We start from the raw sequence: 18,688 nt of genomic DNA, 5'->3' as shown, positions 1-18,688 counted from the left end.
ACTTATAACCAAAATCACTTCCTTCCATTTAACATTTGGAAGTGATTCACTGTGGCACCAATTAAAAAAGCAGAAAAAGAGAGAGACGCTATTTAAATTGGATTGCCCTTGTGTAGCCCATCACCCTCGTGACCATGACCTCTCACTTCTCTCGTGTATGATTGAACACCACCATCACTGTTGCTGTTACTTTTTCCTTTTTAACGTTTCCTTCCTTTCCAATTCAGCAATCATCCCGTTCCCCAAAAGAACATAGCAGTTCCCAAACAAAAAAGGGTCTGATTGCTTCTGACAAGTCCCTTTAAGCAGTTTGTTGGTATTATCTTCTTTTTATTTTTGCAGCTACCAATTTGCCTCAAATGGGGAGGCACTCTTGCTGTTACAAGCAGAAGCTAAGGAAAGGCTTGTGGTCTCCAGAAGAAGATGAGAAGCTTGTTAGACATATCACCAAGTACGGGCATGGTTGCTGGAGCTCTGTGCCTAAACTAGCTGGTAATTAGCCAAAATTTCTTCTCTTTTTATTCTTTGCCATATTCTTAGGTTTGATTTCTTTGTTCCTTCAATTTGATGAGAACCCACTTTCACCTTCAGGATTGCAGAGGTGTGGGAAGAGTTGTAGATTGAGGTGGATCAATTACTTGAGGCCTGACTTGAAGAGAGGTACATTCTCACAACAAGAGGAGGACTTGATAATTGAGCTACATGCTGTTCTTGGAAACAGGTATTTAGAAGGGGGGAAAAGAATTTTTTACTTTAATAGGTTCTTGAACCCTGTAATTCCATGAGATGGTCTTGAAAAATATTCAACTTTTCTCTTTTTATCAGGTGGTCTCAAATTGCATCACGCTTACCAGGAAGAACAGACAATGAGATAAAGAACCTGTGGAACTCCAGCATCAAGAAGAAGCTCATTCACAAAGGCATTGACCCCAACACTCACAAGCCGCTTTCGGAGGTTAAGAACGGAAGAGAAGGCGAGAAGACGCCGAAAGCAGAAAATTTCGGCGACGGAACCTCAGGAGGGTTTAGTTCTGTGCACTATCTCAAAGTCGACACTCACAAGTCAGTGGAAAGAAAGCCAATTTCACCAAATGCGGAGCCATATTCACTCACTGGTTCTTTAAGCTTGAAAATTCACCACCCGTACGCCGGTAAGTCGATCAACCCCGCACCTGCAAGAAAATTGTTTGCAGAAAAGTTCGCGGACCTCGGCAAGAAGATCCCAGTCGAACCGACCCATATTTTCCCTTTCCAGCAACTAAACTATGGTTCAGGTGCTGAACATTCATTTGATCCATATCTGACCCACAACCTCATGCTTTCTGATTCGAAGTCCACCTTCCACTCCACTTCAGCACCTGCCATTTTACCAGAGTCTCACGGTTTTAGCTCATTGACTGCACAACCCCAAGAGAGCTTGAAGCCCCATTTCAGCCTCTTCTCCAATGGGAAGATCAGAAACAGTGAACTGCAGAGCAACCCTTTCCCTTGGGACTTGCATGCTGAGAAAGAAGAAGAGCAAACCCACCAACCCAATTTCAGTGGCAACGAATCAGAGGACTTGAAATGGTCAGACTATCTGAACATGCCATTCCTGATTGCCAACGCAGTGCAGGGTCAAGAAAAGCAGGCTCCACCAAATGGGGTTGTGTCAGAGGCAAGATTCATCTCAGAGTTGTCCTGTGCTGAAGGGAATAACCAGCAGCAAGAACTGCCCTCACGGGGTTCAGATATTTACTGCAAGGGTATCAGGAGATTAGCTGCAGCCTTTGGGAATTACTAGATTTGTAATTAACTTGCGTAGTCAATGTAGCTTGACAGATTTTTAATTTGGGGTGACAAATGTGAAATAAGAGGCTTCGTTGGCTGACCATTCCTCAGGAGCAGCAATCTCTGATGCAATACGAAAGCACGATTTGAACACGACCCCAATCTAACGCGACTAAGTCGAAACCGAACTGTTTTTCGTGCAAAGACGCGGGCCTTGTTCATCTTCATGTTTCATTTTCATGCAACCATGGAGGTTATGAAAGGGTATATCATGTCAAAAGGGGGGCGTTGCTTTACTGTTTTATGGATATTGTCACTAAAAAAAAATTCTCACCGCGTGAATATATAACACAATGTATTGCCACAAAGGATTAAAATCACGAGAAATTCCAAACTAATTAACATGTGACAAATTTTTTGATCACTAAAAATCTAAAATCGGTATACATGTGACAAATTTAATCTCGGCTAATTTTCGTTAAATTGGATTAATACCACAAAAAACCACAAACTGGTACACCAGTGATAAACAGAGGGTAAAACCCCAAACTGGTACACCCATCAATTGTCACGTGTCTTCCAACTTAACAATTTGACGGTAAAATTTAACAGAAACTAACGGATCATAAATTTGTTACAGATGTACCGATTTGGGATTTTTGATTGTCAAAAAATTAATTTTGAATTAATTTATCATAAGTATATCAGTTTGAGATTTTTCGTGATATTAATCCGGTCACTAAAAAATTTCTCGCCTCGTGAACATTTTGCTTGTGCAATTTCTTCTGACATATGTACCCATCATGATATCTACCTCAATCCTTTTTTTTTTTATGTCATTTCATTTATAAACGGACATGCTGACAGTGGATGCTTTCTATTTTTCCTCCATGTAATGACCCCCTTTTCTATATGTTCTTATCTTTCTATTTACTAACAAAAGATTTCTTTCCATTTTCTGTTACTTGTATGGTGACATTTCATCCATCAACAGCCGTCCATTCCATATCCTTTCAGTTTCCCATGTGTTGGTAACATTATCTTCATGGTGGTGAAAATTGGTTGGGGGGGAGAACTCAAGAGCAAGAAGAATCCACCAAGAAAGATCCAACTAAAAGCAAAGGGTGAGTCTAATCTGTCCTCTTGGCTCTTTCTATCGTAGCAATTGTTTGGTTCATTCTTTGTGCACTAAACGTGACACTTTCAAGATTTTATTGCAAATATGTGGTGGGTATGTTCTTTTGGGCGACATAAATCCCGTGAACCGGTTAAAACAACATAAGCTTGTAATAATTGGATGTTGACTTTCATGGTCCGACAAGCTTTTTCCGATTTTCACGTGCCGGACTAACTCACCACTTCTCTGATTCGATAAATGGGGGGCCATCGACGATTGAACCGGGAATCATTTGCATCATTACGACCAATTTCGCGAGTGATGGCAAGTCCATAATCACGCGTGGTCTTTTTTTGGTTTGTCGAATAAACCAAACCTATATGAATAACATATGAATAATTTTTCTTAGAACTTAGATAAATTTCAATTCTCCTAAATCATGAAACGTGTACCTTCCAAGAACTCTACTTTTATATGTAGATAGATGGTGTTGTGCATGTGAACAGCATTATTGGGTCGTGAATCTTTAATATGTTTTTTTTTTGTTTCCATTGGCAAACATGAAATTTGAAAATGACGAGAGAGAATTGATGTGGATAGGACGTGAGGCACGGTTGACTTCCATACAAAAACATGTAGAATGACTAGACAATTGTCTTAAAATCTCCTTGCCCGCCACGCTCGATTCATAGGACGATTAAAGAAACTTTCTTGAATGCGACTTTGCCAGATTCGCCGGGCACGACTGGTTCAATACTCACCAAGTTAAAATCCAGTTCACGATCATTATCACAACAAGGTGACTATTGAGGAAAGTCACTCTAGTGTAGGTTAGTTCTAATCGACCGTAAAGGATCGAGTTGAGCAGTTAACTTCTTGATCTATGTTACGTGTTACATATGAATCTCACCTCGAATTTTTGTATGTGCTATCTTGCTGGTAGATAAGTCTTGCAATACCTCGAACTAACACGACATGTTTCGATACCATACGGACTTGAACCGCGACTAACACAGACAGCACAGACAGCTTTTTACTGGCAGCAGATTAGGGTGGCGCTACATGCGTACAATTTTTATTGGTATATCCCAGATGTGAACTAATGGATTTCTCACTCAAAATAAACTGAAGAATCACACTCATCTAACTTGCGATTTTCTCACTCAATATACTTGGACATAACTACTTGTGTGTGTGTGTGAAACTCGTCGAGCTGAAAGTTGTCGTCTCCCAATTACAATCAGTTCCTGTTTTTTTTTTTTTTTGCCTGCCAGTTGCAACCAAGCAATTGAAATAAACATTGGTTGTAATTGGGAGACGAGAACACTTTTCAATATATTTGGTTACAATAGAGGCTATCACATTACATGTCTATCATAGGTTTACAGCCTATTACAATGCTTGCAGGAGGAGCCCGATTCCTATTTCTCTTCTCCCTAACACTCTTATCATATGTCAAATTATACACATGATACATCATTTCATAGTCACGCTATGACCACAACTCCGCCTACGTACTCAGGAACCACTGGTCGCTGACTTGTTCAACGAAGCATTGTCGGTTTCTAATAACTAGCTGTCCCGAGACTTGATTTCCCGGTCCCGTGCAGTAGGAGCGATTAGACCCCGATCCCTGTTTCTTTTCTCCCTTCCACTCTTATCATATGTCAAATAATATTTATAACAAAGCACAAATGATGGATCATTTTATTGTCACACTATGACCACAACTCCACCAACCAAATGGACTCCTAAGTATGTGTCTTTATAGGCTTCTAATCTCATAAGAGTCCAACTTCATACATGAGAAAGGTGCATTGCATCAATCTTCAATTAAAGTTCATTAAATGTTTGTTGAGACAAGTCGATTGCCACAAGCATTTCGAATATTACCTTTGACTTCGTCCACCACCGCAAGAAGGGCATGGTCCACGGCAGTTTCAATGGCCACAAATGGGATCAATGTCTTCCATGAGCCTCTCCCAAAAAACACCAGAAATCGCAAGTTCCATTTGGAACTGATGCAAGACTTGGACCACATTACAGATGAAAGTGACCGGGCCATAGTTTCATTCTACTGCTCGGCTTGTTCTTCGCTGAGATTTACCCAACAACCAAACGATGTATTGATTCCTGCAGAGGTTGACATCAACAGAGCTAAAGTAGGTTCGATGAGGAGGCATCGTCTAAGAGTATATCATGTCACTTCACTACGAAGGTGAATGTGAGAGCAATTATCTCAGCTTCCAATTGCTAGGAGGTGAATGTGAATCCATCGCCATTTAATCAGATGAGGAGTGTACTAGAAAAAATTAATTTGAATACAGTAAATGGATGTGTTACAACTGAACTGTGTCGGGATCATCCGATAAGCGTTACAGCTTCAGAGCAGCTATTGCCTCTGGTTTGAAGTCCACCCTCAGACCTAATACTCGCCTCACCTCAGCTGGGGTTAATCTCCAAGTCATTGGTCCCGAATTCTCACCCCAGAAATCTAGAATCTCGGAAACCTTCTCCAGATTAAGGATCGTAGCCATCTGAGTGAGACGCGCAAACTTATCTCTGACGGTTCTCTGGGTCATGCTCGAGAAATGACTCACGAGTGCCCTTGCATCTCTGTCAAGCTGAAGACCTCCAAGCTGACTGAATCTCTTCTGCATCATGATCACTTCGAGTCTCTTCACGATGAAGTCAATAACAAAATGCACAAACGAGTCGTAGTTGTTGGCAGTCATCAATGGCTGGAGCCATGCGACGTTGGTCTCTACGGCGTGCAGCAGCCTCTGCACCCAGGGATCATTTATCTCATTATCGGCATATTCAGCCTCTGACAACTCGTAACTGACAGTCGCCACACTATCTAGCACTGGACGGATCCGCGGTGTCACAGTAGCTACCAACTGCTCCATCCCACCATTCAAAGCTTGCTTGAAAGCATTGCTCATCTCTCCAAGCTCAGATAAACAAGATTTCACTCTTTCTCTGTCGGCCGGGGCAGCAAATACCTGTCACAAGATAATTCAACTATTATCATTTCAGGAACCATGAAACCGAGATACCAGTCAACCTCAAGAACCATGAAGCCGGTCAGGGGTGCAGAAGTGCAAAGAAAAACATAATATGATGCTACACATGTTATGATGATTCAAAAGTCAAATCTAAAGTTCTTAAACTGGGTTCAAAGCAAGTTAATGTTTCCAGGCATTCAATAAAATTGGGAGTTCGACCAATTCAAAAAGTTAAGAGTGCAAATTTGAAAGTATAGCGTAACTACCTAAACAATAAGCTTAAAAAGTCCGACAGTGCTGCTCAGTCAATCAAACTAAAAAAACACGAAAGCTTGGACAACTATTTACATGCATATAGCAATATCTTTTATCCATTATGACAGCTGACCATACTGTTCAAGCTAACTACAACAGCTCCATGCAACAACCACAATCAGAATTCCAAGAAATCAGCAATAGCAACAGTCAATTTATTTTACAATAAAGCCACAAGGACCTTAACAAAACAAATAATACGAATAGAGTGCACTAAAATTACACATCGAAAGGGAGAGGTTCTGTCAGCAACTTCAAGCCAGTAGTACATAAATGGGGAGAAAAGAGCTAATTTGAAGCAACGAAAGGAAACACCCAGCAGAAGGACAAGAAAAACAAATTTTCAAAGCCGTATATTCAGGAAACTCTCCATTCAGTTTACTTAAGTAGGAATTAATAGGAAAAAATAGTCCAATCCATGAATGCGGCAAAATATAGAAAGATACGGCAGTCCTAATAATGACTTAAACAAATCAATCGGTAAGACATACACAATACTTCCAAAGTGCCTGAAAAACCGAGCTACCAAACTACAGCTCTACATATCACCAGTGCTCTTAAAAGTGGATGGGTGAAAGACACTGTCAGGCAGCCGATGAAAGCTCAAACGGTAGGGCAGATTGGATCACCAGGTCAACTGGTGATTTTATGAAGCATTTGTTACTATGATATATAATCTCTGCAAATACATTAATATCAATGTTGTTACACCTTCCGGTACGAGAAGCATCACCCCCACAATATTTGCCCGTGTTAGTCTATGCCACTTGCTCACTTGCTTTAATTACAAGCTGCTTCCAAATGGCCTGGTCTCTTTAGCAGCTCAAACGACTTCTCCAAGCCTTGTCCACAGCTTCAATACCATATGGCAGCTTATTAAACACACAACTTTCACCAATCAGTCCAACCACAACAGGTTGATGCAGGTCTAAAGACTATAAAGTCTGCTTCAACAGTTGAACTGCAGGTCAAACGAGTTCAATCCAGTACTTCAGCAAAGCTGCCTCCATACTCCACTAGGACCACTACGCTAACCAGACCAGTCTAACACCTGGTCCATGACCCAACCAACTGAACCAGCTGGCCCGAACTAGTTGCAGAAACCTCGTATATCACTATCTAGTTCTCCACTAAAAACTCTCTTGAGCGAAATACTGACATCATGACAGCAGTTGTGCATTGAACTTCATGCTTTCCTGCATCTCTAACTCGCAGCAATAGCAACATCTAAACTTCTCACAAAAGCACCATGACTATGGTATGTGCAATCATCAAAAAAATTTCTTCAGGTCAGGGCCGAATTAGGAGTTCAAGTTTTATCAATCATCATACAAGCCTTTTAAAATGATAGGATGTGGTAGCAGTAGACATCTAAATACACCATTTGACTAACTAAGTAACTACTACATGTGTAGTCTATCTCAGCATCTATTTGATCAATTTTAACACAAAAAGGTAAGTTGTATCCACATTTGTACTGACTAAATTATCTCAAATGAGCAACATGAGGATTTCTAGAATTATGAAAAAAGATATAACTCTTCTTTAAGACCACACGATGTGTCCCTATACAAACATAATATACGTTCCAGAGCTGGTCCATCTCATCTGAAACCTCAAGAAGCGGAACTACAACAACTTCCATCACAATCCATGACCATAAAATTTTGTAAAGGCTATATTTGAACTCAACATTTAACCATTTCAAAAAAGATTCTTTTAGATCTTAACAAAGTCCTTGACAGTTTAATCCTAATTGTATAAGATGTCAAAAATGTCATTTAAGAAATGACCATAAATAAAGCAAAATATAGGACTTAAAGAACTAACGTAGAATATTAACCACTCCCTCGAACATTAAACTTTCATGCACCGGCGAAGGGCAAGATGCCGAGCTTCTCAGCCCCCTCAAGCAACTAGAGAGACAAATCCAGGGTAGACAAAAGCATCATACTAATGTACAAAGAAGCAAGTCGACATTTAGAACACACCAGTACCTTAAACAACTACTACGGGACAAAAGTCATATTTGTTTCAATGTCTGTCTTTCTACATGTGATGAACATTCCAGATGTCACTCTTTTATTATCACTTGAAGACAGAACTAATTATGTTGGTCAATTTTCATCAGAAAATATCATTAGTAAACCATAAGTGGAGACATAATTACCTGTGCACATTGCTCTTCAATCTCATGCTTGAGCTTGACAACGTATTCGCTGCTTACATCCATATTATTCAAGGCCGTTGCTATTTCGGTACCAGTTTTCTGCACGCCAACACCACCCAGGAAAAGCTTAGCACCAAGGTTGGGCTCTCTCATCCTCAGTTGCAAAGCTTCATGGTACTCATTGCTCAACAAACTAGAGGCGCCACTCAAAACTGCCACAACAGAGCTGATATTCGAAGTTGAAATGGCTCTTCTCAAGCAGCTCTGAAGAACATAGAACACATCGTCGACCATAGAAGAGGTAAGGCTATCGGGAACATGCTCATCTATCCTGATTGCCTTCCTCGCATTCTCCACCATAAAGAAGCCCTCTAGAATCACATAATACCCAGTGATTTCTTGCACGACTTTACTAAAGCTCCCGCTCCTAAATGCCTTGGTTGCTCGCGGCAGCAAGTCGGGATCAACTGAAGTCAACCCCTTGATCTTGGAAAGCATAAATTCAGTGTAATCCTCGCCCAATTGCATAAGGGACAATATCTCCTCCAAATACAACTCAATCTCTCTGGGATCTGGCCCTTGAGGAGCTCCGACAGCAAGCAAGTTCGAGTTTTGCGCATTGATCTCGGAAGATATCTTCCCCAATTTCCTATATTCCATATACTTCTTCAAAATCATCGAACCCCGCGAATCACACTCCTCTTGGAGCTCGCAGATCGCGTACACAATACCATCCTCTCCGCAAAGACTCTTCAAAATATCATTGTTCTCCTCGATTGCCAATACGATATCCTTAAACAAATTGGTCAAACACCCGACAAAGTTAACCTGATTGTTGTGCTGATCCTGCATCAATTCCACCAACTGCTCGAACTCGATCCTCGATCGCATCCCAATCACCTTCTTCAGATAGCCAACGTACGCCTGAAGCCCTTCGTCCTCCAGCCCCAGCGGGCAATACAGCCGGATGAAGCGGAGAACCGTGGCGTGATCCCGCTGATCCACGGCGGCAGCCAGCCGCTTCCTCACGATCCCCTCGAGCTGCTTCTTCGAGGCCATCATCTGGTCCCACCCGCGCGGATCCCGCCCGTACTTGGCGTCGATCTGCAGGAACCTCTCGACGCACGTGGCGGCGAACTCGTAGTCCTCGTGGCCGAGCGCCTTGCCGGCCCCCTCGATGCAGTCGTTCCGCTCGACGATGGCGTCGAGGTGGAGGAGGGTGGAGTTGACGCGGGACTGGGCGAGGTCGAGCTCGCGGACCTTGCCGCTGACCTGGTCGGCGAGGAGGGAGGTGGAGCGGACGTTGGAGAGCATGTGGTCGGAGTCGGAGCGGACCAGGTCGAGGACGGCGGAGGAGCGCTGGAGGTGGAGGAGGTGGCGGTCGAGGTCGGCGCGGCGGGAGAGGAGGGAGTCGAGGTCGAGGTCGAGGGCGCGCTGGTAGGCGATGCACTCGTGGAGGAGGCGGGTCATGGCGCCGACGTCGGTGAGCGCGCGGACGTGGGCGACGGCATCGGGGCCGCCGAAGTGGACGGAGGAGGAGGAGAGGAGGCCGTCCTCCGCCGGCGGCGGCGGCGGCGGGGGATCCTCGATCGGGGCGAGGGACAGCGGCGACGCCATCGTCGTCGTCGTCGTCGTCGCCGGCGGCGAGAGAGAGAGAGGGAGAGATGGGGAAAGACGGAGATGGAGTTGGATCTCGGCAGAGCTCGTCGTTACATGTTTGAAGTTGGGGACTTCATAGTAGAGTATGGGGGTCATCGGTTCGAGGATGGGTCGGTATGAACCGGGTCCGATTCGGCTCGGTTTTAGGATCGGTCTCGGAATCGGTGATTTTTTCGATTTTAATTAGAGTTTGCTTTAAAATAATATAAAAAAGATAATTTTAAATAAAGACTCAAAAGTGTTCTCATTTTCTTAAATAAAGGTATTAAGTGACCATGTCGTCTCAAAAAAAGGGCATGACCCTACCAAGGTCAAGGGCATTTTCATCAGCGGTGGGGCAACAGTGATGGCCGGCAACCCTCGACGACTAGAGTCGAGGGCCAGCAGCTAGAACCGGGAGAGGGCGGCACTACCGTCCAGATGGCCCCTTGTTGAGGCGTCGGCGACCTCGCCAGCCATCACTACCGTCTCACCGGTGATGGGGCGGCGGCTACAAGCAGGAGGGTTGGCAGCCCTCACTCATATATTTCTTCTTCTTTTTTAAAATTTTTAATTTAATTTTGCTTCAATTTATGCCCCAAATTGGCCGGCCGATGGGGTTGGGCCTTTATTTGAAACTATTATAACCACTCCAAGCTCTTATTTAAGAAAATAAGAGCACTTTATGTCCTTATTTGAAATAAGTTCCACTTTAGTCTTCAGGCCCTTATTTTGAGAAAATAAAAGCACTTCATACTCTTATTTGAAATTTTTTCTAAAAAATTTGAAAGAATCTTAATTGGTCGATTGATCCGATTTGTTATGTGAAATCGGGAACCAGACCGATTTCCCGATAACCACTCAAAGACGGCTGATTCAATGTCGCATGAGATCGGGACTAATGCACTCCCTACTTTGGAGAGGGACCGGAACTACAATTAGGGGGAAGAACATGGCCATTTACCCAAGAAGGAGAAAGATTGATAGATGAAAAGGCACCGCCGGCTAATTCGCCTTTCTCCGAAATTTAAAAACCGCCCCCTGTCCGATTCCTTACATGAAATCGGGAAGCGAACCGATCTCCCGAGAAACACTCAGAGAATGGCCGATTCAATACCGGGTTTGATCAGGACCGATGCACTCCCTATTTCAGACGGAGAAAGATGAAAGATGAAAAAGGCACGTGCTAATTTTCTTTTCTCCGAAATTCAAAAATCGCCCCTTTATTTTTATGTCTTTTTCCAAAAACGAATCCTCTATTTTTCGAAAAATTGCCGCTGCTCATTTTTTGCACTGTTCTAATGACCGATTTTACTAGTTACTATTTACTACCATGGACTTAAACGCATTAAAAAATTGTTGGCTTACTATTCTTTTAAACGAAAAAGCTATTCTGATTTTTTGTGGATTTTATTTGCACTTTCTTAATATCTTTTACATTTTCTTTTTTCTAAATTCTCTCTGCACATTCACCTTGCCCCCGAAGAAACAAACCGCCTGCTCCCTCGGTCGCAACCACCGACCTCCGCGGTGGTCGTGCCGGATTTGAGACCACCGTCACGGCGGCCATCTCGGAGATGAGATCTAGATCTCGATCAGCTAATTTTTCTATCATGGTGGTTGCTGCGGACAGGGGATTATTAGTTTTTTAAAAAATATTTTTCAAATCATTCATTTTTTTCGAAATAAATGAAATAAATGCACGGACACTTTTTAAAGGTACAAGCATCGTTCAGTTCTAAACCGAGAGATCAACATTGCTACAAATCTTAAGTGTTCATCATACGAGGTGTTCAAATCAATGGCATCAGCTCGCTGCTGATCGCTGAACCTGCTCTTTAGCAAGCTCTCTTATTCTCTTTCCGCAATGTACGGTTGTTTCCCCGGAATAATAAATCGAGAGTTACGACACGTCGAAGGGCTGGCAGACGGCGACTCGATCAGCGGAACACCAGATTGTGGCAGCTATTGTCGCAAGGGTATGGACAGTCGATGGCCTTGGCGCCGCCTCGATTGAAATACCAGTTCCCGACCGACTGAGCAATGCCCTGCTACCGCGAAACGCCCGACGCATGGAACAATGCGGTTAAGAATCTAATACTAAGAGGCAAGAATGGGATACCGGTGTGCAGGTTGTGTGATCTTGTTCTACGTACATGCTGCAAATTGAATAAAAAGCGATCGCATCGCGAGTTGAAGTTATACGTACCTTGTTTCCGATGTGCGGCGACTGCGGGGCGAACCACGTGTCCTGCCTCTCGGTCTGGCAATGAGAGAAGCAAGAATTTATGAAGAGTCCGTTTTTGCTGGACCTCGAGAAGCTGGTAAGGGCTCTCAGCATTTGATACCGAAAATCTGCTTTGTCGGATAAATCATGCAACAGAGCTCACGTTATTGTACTTCAAGCGATTGAAGCCGGCTGAAATGATACATACTAGAGAGCATTCATTTTTCCGACATCATATGAAGAGGTAAAAAAAAGAGACAAATGTGAAGACGGCGATGACATTATTCGAGCAGACCTTGCAGAAAATTGATCTGTGGGGCGGTACAATAGGCGTGGTTCTTTCTGCATTGGCTCCAGTAGCCGCGAGGATCAGCCGACGGAGGAGCTAGACTGGCCAAGACCTGATTAAACCGATGAAAATCATTTGAGAAACGACAGTTTGTGATTCGGACTTAATGCCCATAACAGAAGCAGAAAACTATAGTAACCCAATAAATTAGTCCTCAATCATCCGTGAGTAGACGCGCATCGGAGTGCATATTAAACAAGAGAGAACAAATACAAATAGAAAGGTCCGGTTGAGTCGGAGAACTTGTTTTAAAATGGGACATACCTGCCAAGTATCGTAAGCTGCATTTACAAGAAACAATGGAGTCTCGACAGCGCCAATCAGATGCTGTGGAAAGAAGCACTGGAAAAGGAGGGAAGTGTAAGAACAACTGCATCACAATATCAATTGTCGAACCAACATGTGTGATAAAACTAGAGAAGGAAAATTACTAAGGTGGGATTCAGATGATTGGTACAGCTCCCTGGAAGGTTCTTTTGGACTCCCTGTAAAAACACAGAAAAATGCGCTGTTTCCTGAGTATGGTGTCGCCCGATACTAAGTACAATCCAATAGAATGAGCAGTACAAAAATGCATTTTGAAATAAAACACAGGGCTATGTATGAATACGAATCACAGCCATCCGACAGTTCGACGTGTTCCGAAATTCCAGGAAAAGGTAACAGTCACACCCCCTTTTTCAACAACCTCTGTTTTCTATTTATTTAGCAGAGACAACAATCATCTCTCTTGCTTTATAAGTTAGCGGTCCATGAGCATAACTCTATTTTACCAGCAAAAGGAGATGCTTTGTTCATGAGACATAATGAATGGTTAGGACCCTCTTCAAAGTGGAAAGCTATCTTATGCAATGATGAAAAGAACCCCAGAAAGGGCACCTGTAGGCTAACCACTCCTCTGAACAATCTTCTTAAAGTGCGCCTCCCCGACACATCCATCCTGAAATTTGCGACAAAATCAGTGCAAGCGTATTCGGTAGCAAAGTAAAGATCTACGAGTGTAGAGACGACAAAAAAGCCGGAGACTGTATTTACGCGTCGAGGAACATTCCACCGTCACTCAGGCACTTGACTCTTGTGTAACCGGAGAAAAGATTCCGGAACTCATCGCAGTGCATTATAGAAGCCACCCCACCCGCACTGCACCCGGAAAGAAGAGCCTAGAATACACACAAAAATAAATAAATAGGAGGAAGAAGAACAGAAAAGCTGAAGGAAAAGGCTTCAGAATATGTGCAGGAAAGAAGGAGAGATGACTTATCGAGATGCTTCATGAGAACCTGATTAGCGTAGCGCATTCCCTTCGACATTAACTCTTCCATTGCAGCTGACCAAATGCGTTGTCCTCGAAAATATAATTGTGCTGCCTGAGACCACAAACACATGGAAGAAATTTCTCATTGAGCCACTGGTATGATATTATCGATAAGTGTAAATGATGATGTGTCTAAGAAATCCAAAGAGACATTACGTATGAGAAAACGAATTTGATTCCCTCAATAGTCTATTCAAAGGAGCAAAGTTCAATAAGAGTTTATGCAGCAGAGAAGTTAAGCCTGTGAAACTTCAGGCCAAATGAGGACACAAAAGAACAGGCAATAACAGCTTGAAATAGAAAGCAGACACAAATATCAAATTTTGCTAAGTTGGTAAGGGCTTAAATAGAGCTTCTAGGCAGCAAATAGTATTTAGTTCTCAGTACACCCCGTAAGCACACACAAAATAGGAAACAAAAGAACTTAGCAAAAGATGTAAAATTGAGATCCTTGTATGCCTATATTTACAAGTTTGTCCATTTACAAACACATTTGCATATAGTTTACTTTGGATGTCAAATTGTTTGCAGTGTTTGCTTTAACATTGTGGAAAAAACCATTCAAAAGCAGAATACGACTTAGCAGCAGTGCACACAACTGTAAATTCTGTTTTTTTGTTTTTCAAAATTTATGTTCTTAGAAAAAGCAAAAGGACATTCTCGAAATTCATAGTCAAAAGCCATATCGTCAGCAATTCTTCGAATTCTCTGTGCTGAAGCTAAATCTAAAGATTTGCATGCTCAAACATTTGTACTGACCTGATTTTGACTGTCCCCACTAAAAGATGCTCCGTCGCAGTAACGGATTTTGACTCTGTTCCAATTGAAAAAATCTGCAAGGGTTATATTTGAATCCAGAATTGCTAATAAGTAACTCATGTGACAAGAGAAGAAAGAGACATACAGAACACTTAAAAAAGAGTTGGGATGTTGACAAACTAAAGATGGTATTCAGAAATAACCAGGATTTTCGGCAGCTTTGTTGCTCAATATCCCGGTAAAGGGAATCTGCCGCTCCATGTATGTGGACGAACCACGCCGCGTCTTCTTACGGTATACACAGTTTCTGATTGTATCGCACCATCCTCCTCCCTGTCGTCCACATAAGAGAATGCCCAAGTTCGAGTAAGAATTAAAATTGGTATCACAGAGGCTCTAAATTGGGAAAAATTCACATCAATGTCTTCGCTTGTGAACCGATGTTCATATGCCCATATGCGTAAATCTGTCGAATGCTCAGGCAATTGGCCGAATTATTAAGCCTAACACTAATAAAACACTTCAAATCTAGTGCAGAAGAAGCACCAAAATATCCACTACGCCAACTAATACATTTCCAACTCAAATTTCATGATTCGACCATCAAACGACACTCAACAATGTCAACACACCGCCAACCTTGTCTTCAACTATAAGACCAACAGGTAAAGCAGAACAAATCTAGGTAAGTAATAACATGCAGACCAATAAAATGAAGAAACAAAACTTGCCGCCCAAATTAACGCAAAAGGACGATATCGATCCGTATCAAGAAGTTGCTGAATGGACAAACCACAATTGTGATCATGTGGGGGAAAAGCAAGAGCTAACCCATTACTGCTCTGTGGAGGGATAATGACATACCTCCAACTGAATGAGCCAACTATTAGCGCCCGATCCGTATCCTTGGTGGAGGTGATAACCTGGTAAACTCCCATCAAGGCAGACTGCATAATCCATGTTTAAATTCATGTAAATTCAACTATGCGTCAATAATGCAGAATCATGTAAAATTCAATCTAATCATGAACTAATCCTAAGCTAGTTTCTTTCACAGGCAACAAAAGCATCAGCAATTCCAATCGCATGCATTTTTTTCTCTCTAAACAAGAAAAGCAAGAAACTTGCAAACATACTTCCCAAGCTTAAAGCACCTAAACAGAGACACAAACCAAAAATTAGCAGAGGGAACCTTTGAGATGGGAAAGAGGGGTTTTTGCTTTACCTGCATTTTTTTTGAATTCTTTGAACAATATAAAAAGAAACAAGTATTTGAAATTCAAAACTTCAAAAGGAAAAAATCAAAGCAAGAACTCTCCCTACCTGCACCTTTGGCAGCAGCACCATAAATAAGAGTAAGACCGACCATCAATGGCCTCCCACTGATGCCATATTCGGCGTCCCTGTAGCTGTAGAGCAGCTCTGTCATGTTCAAGTCCTCATACCCATTTGCCCAGTTCATAAACACCAATGCCATGAACATCACAGAGCCCAAACGCTTCATCTTTTTTGGTCGGAACACTGTGATTCTCACTCTGAAACAAAGTATACATACATGAGAGAGTGAAGCCGTGTTGCTTTATACAAGGAAATATCCAACTGCTCATTTAAGAGCAGAGGCCTTTCTTTATATTTTCACTTGCTTTTGAGCTGGAGAGAGAGAGACACACGGAGATATAGAGACTAATGTCGTGTTGTAACAATGATGGAAGCGAGTGAGATACAGTGGCAAGAAATGGCGGTCCCTTGTTTTGACCCAGAATTTATTATGCAGAGGAAACTCCTTAATAATAAAGACCAGTGTGCCATCGAATGCAGTCAGTAACCGACATTGCAAGGGGAAAAACATCAAACTAAAAACGACTGTCAAGTACAAACAAATTGAGGGAGGCGATCAAGAAAACACACCGATCTTTTCATATGGACATTTTCTTGACAGGACACCAAAGCAAAAGGGCTGAGAGATAAGACCGCAGCAAGCAAGAAAACAACAAGAGAAGCTGATGTTATGCACAAAGAGAGACAGAGAGTGAAGAGAGAGAGGAGATGAATTTGTGAAACCTCGTGGCCTGTAATCGCGCGCGCCTGCCCCTATGACTGAAATTTTCCGTGGATTAGGACACAACAGTGAGTCTACGAGGCATTATTACTATGCAAGCGATATGCAATAATTGTGGAAAATGATGGTGGGGTTGGGTTGGGGTAGGATGAGATGTCACGTTTCTTGCGCAGTACCATTTACATCGTTGAAGCTCCAAGAGGGATTGAAAGAAAAAGAACAGTGTGGAAGAAGTCTTTTTGTATGGTATGATATTATTTGGTCATATAAGAATTCAAGTCCAATCATATTTTGAGAATAGGAAAAAGACATTTCATGCCGTGATTACTTTTGCCGATCTTTATACTTATGCAGTAAAGAAGCGAGTCAATCACGTTTTAGTGAAATGATTCCGTATTGCGAAAAGAACCCGTTACGTTTTCGGAGTTTGAAAAGAAAAATCAAGACTTTATTTGGCTTGCCATACCATATACATGGTGTATATCGTACATTTATTTAAGGTCGGTTAATTTCACGGTTTTATAAGTAAGATAAGTTAAAGTCGGTAACTTGATAAGAAATTGATAAATTAACACAAAATGAAATAAACGTGGTAAGCAACTTAAAAAAAGAGCTGGTAAATTAAAACTGATGGACAACCCAATGAAAGAAAAGCCGGTAAGTCATACAAATAAAAGTTAATATCTTCATATAAGAGTTGATTAAATTTAAGGAGTTTATAAGAAAGATAAACTAAAGTTTGTAAACGATAATAAAAGTTTAAGATTTTAAGAAAACGAAGTAAACGTTGATAAGTAAGCCAAAAGATAGTACGTAGACCAAAACTAGCCAGTAATTTAGTAGGAAAAAACTCAGTGAGTCACTGAAATAGAGATTGGTAGATTCATATAAGAGTTTTATAAATTTAATGCGAGTAAGAAAGGCAAACAAAAGTCAATAGAAGACAAAAATTATTAATAACTTGCAAACTGTAAAAAAAAATGGTATTACAAAAAAGTGTTGGTCAATCAGAAACAAGTTGTCAAGAAATTAGACCGCCAATAATTTATCTTAATAACAGCTTTTTACTCTCGGCAACTCTTGCGGCATGGAAAAAACAATCCATTTTTTTGGGGGAATGAAGTATTAGAATCTTTCATCTAAATGTATCGGTATAAATAATACATATATTAATTGTCGAACTAAATGTGTCTTAATATATCATAAACGAACTGAAATGGTCAACGTTCAAATCACATGTGCATAACTCGTGTCGCGATTACGATTAAGCTTATCCCGAACGCGTTTAACTGCGTATCGTGGACACGGATTGTGCCGAAAATCGCCGGTCCTATTCAAAGGCGACAACCCTTTGGGTAGGAATTTAATTTTCGTCCAAATGTCGTGATCTTTTCATTATTATTTATAAAAAGAGAAAAGTGATACTATTAAAAGAAAAAGAATTATAACTTCCTCCAAAAAGTTTTAAAGAAAATTCAAAGCACAAGCTCGGGGGAGGGGAACACAAGGAGGGCAACGACAAGTTTGTGGTAAATGCTTTTGCTGAGAGGCAGATCTGTTAAAATGGGTCATAAACCCATTTCTGAACCCATATATTAGTAAATGGGTTATAAATTGGTATATATAATATATGTGTTAAATGGGTTATAAATGGATCGTAAATTGATCATAAATGGGTTTACAACTTATTTAAACTCAACTTATCTTTCTCGCGCTCACTCAATCTCGCGCTCACTCACTCCGTACTCTCGTATTAGTTTAGGTATAGTTTTTCTAAATTTAGTTAAATATAAAAGTGTTTTAGCAATATTAATCGGGTTGGGTATGAGTCGGTATGGGCTGATTCAGGTATGGATCAAGAAAATTGCATTGGATATAAAATGGGTCATAAACGAATTAATGGAACAATTTGAGTCGATCTATTTTTTATCTGATCCAAACCCGATCTGATTCACCCATTT

General features: G+C 41.6%; 3 protein-coding genes across 4 annotated transcripts; 1 reads left to right on the top strand and 2 right to left on the bottom strand.

The window, feature by feature from the left end:
* Position 1: 1 nt before the first annotated feature.
* On the top strand, positions 2-1,883 carry LOC115692659 (transcription factor MYB61-like). Its single transcript, XM_030619593.2, has 3 exons — positions 2-492; positions 592-721; positions 826-1,883. Exons 1-3 carry the CDS (start codon positions 360-362, stop codon positions 1,781-1,783), a joined length of 1,221 nt encoding a protein of 406 aa, XP_030475453.1. The 5' UTR covers positions 2-359; the 3' UTR covers positions 1,784-1,883.
* Positions 1,884-5,112: 3,229 nt separating this feature from the next.
* LOC115692630 (conserved oligomeric Golgi complex subunit 4) lies at positions 5,113-10,089 on the bottom strand. The gene is made up of 2 exons (XM_030619538.2): positions 8,381-10,089; positions 5,113-5,892 (listed from the first exon to the last, which is right to left on the bottom strand). The coding sequence occupies exons 1-2, from the start codon at positions 9,995-9,997 to the stop codon at positions 5,263-5,265; spliced, it is 2,247 nt and encodes a 748-aa protein (XP_030475398.1). The 5' UTR covers positions 9,998-10,089; the 3' UTR covers positions 5,113-5,262.
* Positions 10,090-11,708: 1,619 nt separating this feature from the next.
* On the bottom strand, positions 11,709-16,748 carry LOC115692657 (pectin acetylesterase 10-like). 2 transcript variants are annotated; one of them, XM_056310325.1, is made up of 13 exons: positions 16,730-16,748; positions 15,992-16,203; positions 15,533-15,615; positions 14,872-15,001; positions 14,669-14,742; positions 13,875-13,961; positions 13,630-13,754; positions 13,474-13,534; positions 13,026-13,079; positions 12,859-12,936; positions 12,541-12,646; positions 12,228-12,373; positions 11,709-12,066 (listed from the first exon to the last, which is right to left on the bottom strand). In XM_056310325.1, exons 2-13 carry the CDS (start codon positions 16,170-16,172, stop codon positions 11,959-11,961), a joined length of 1,233 nt encoding a protein of 410 aa, XP_056166300.1. In that variant the 5' UTR covers positions 16,173-16,203; positions 16,730-16,748; the 3' UTR covers positions 11,709-11,958. The 2 variants fall into 2 exon arrangements, with proteins under 2 accessions (XP_056166300.1, XP_030475447.1); XM_030619587.2 differs by lacking the exon at positions 16,730-16,748 and adding an exon at positions 16,577-16,719.
* Between the last annotated feature and the right edge of the window lie 1,940 nt (positions 16,749-18,688).

Source organism: Syzygium oleosum, unplaced genomic scaffold (genome assembly GCF_021117445.2).
Source record: "Syzygium oleosum isolate NSW1041296 unplaced genomic scaffold, Sole_v2.1 Sole_v2.03, whole genome shotgun sequence".
In the NCBI taxonomy this organism is placed as follows: Eukaryota; Viridiplantae; Streptophyta; class Magnoliopsida; order Myrtales; family Myrtaceae; genus Syzygium; species Syzygium oleosum.
The sequence above is the reverse complement of the archived record's forward strand: the minus strand, read 5'-3'. Positions and strand labels throughout refer to the sequence as shown.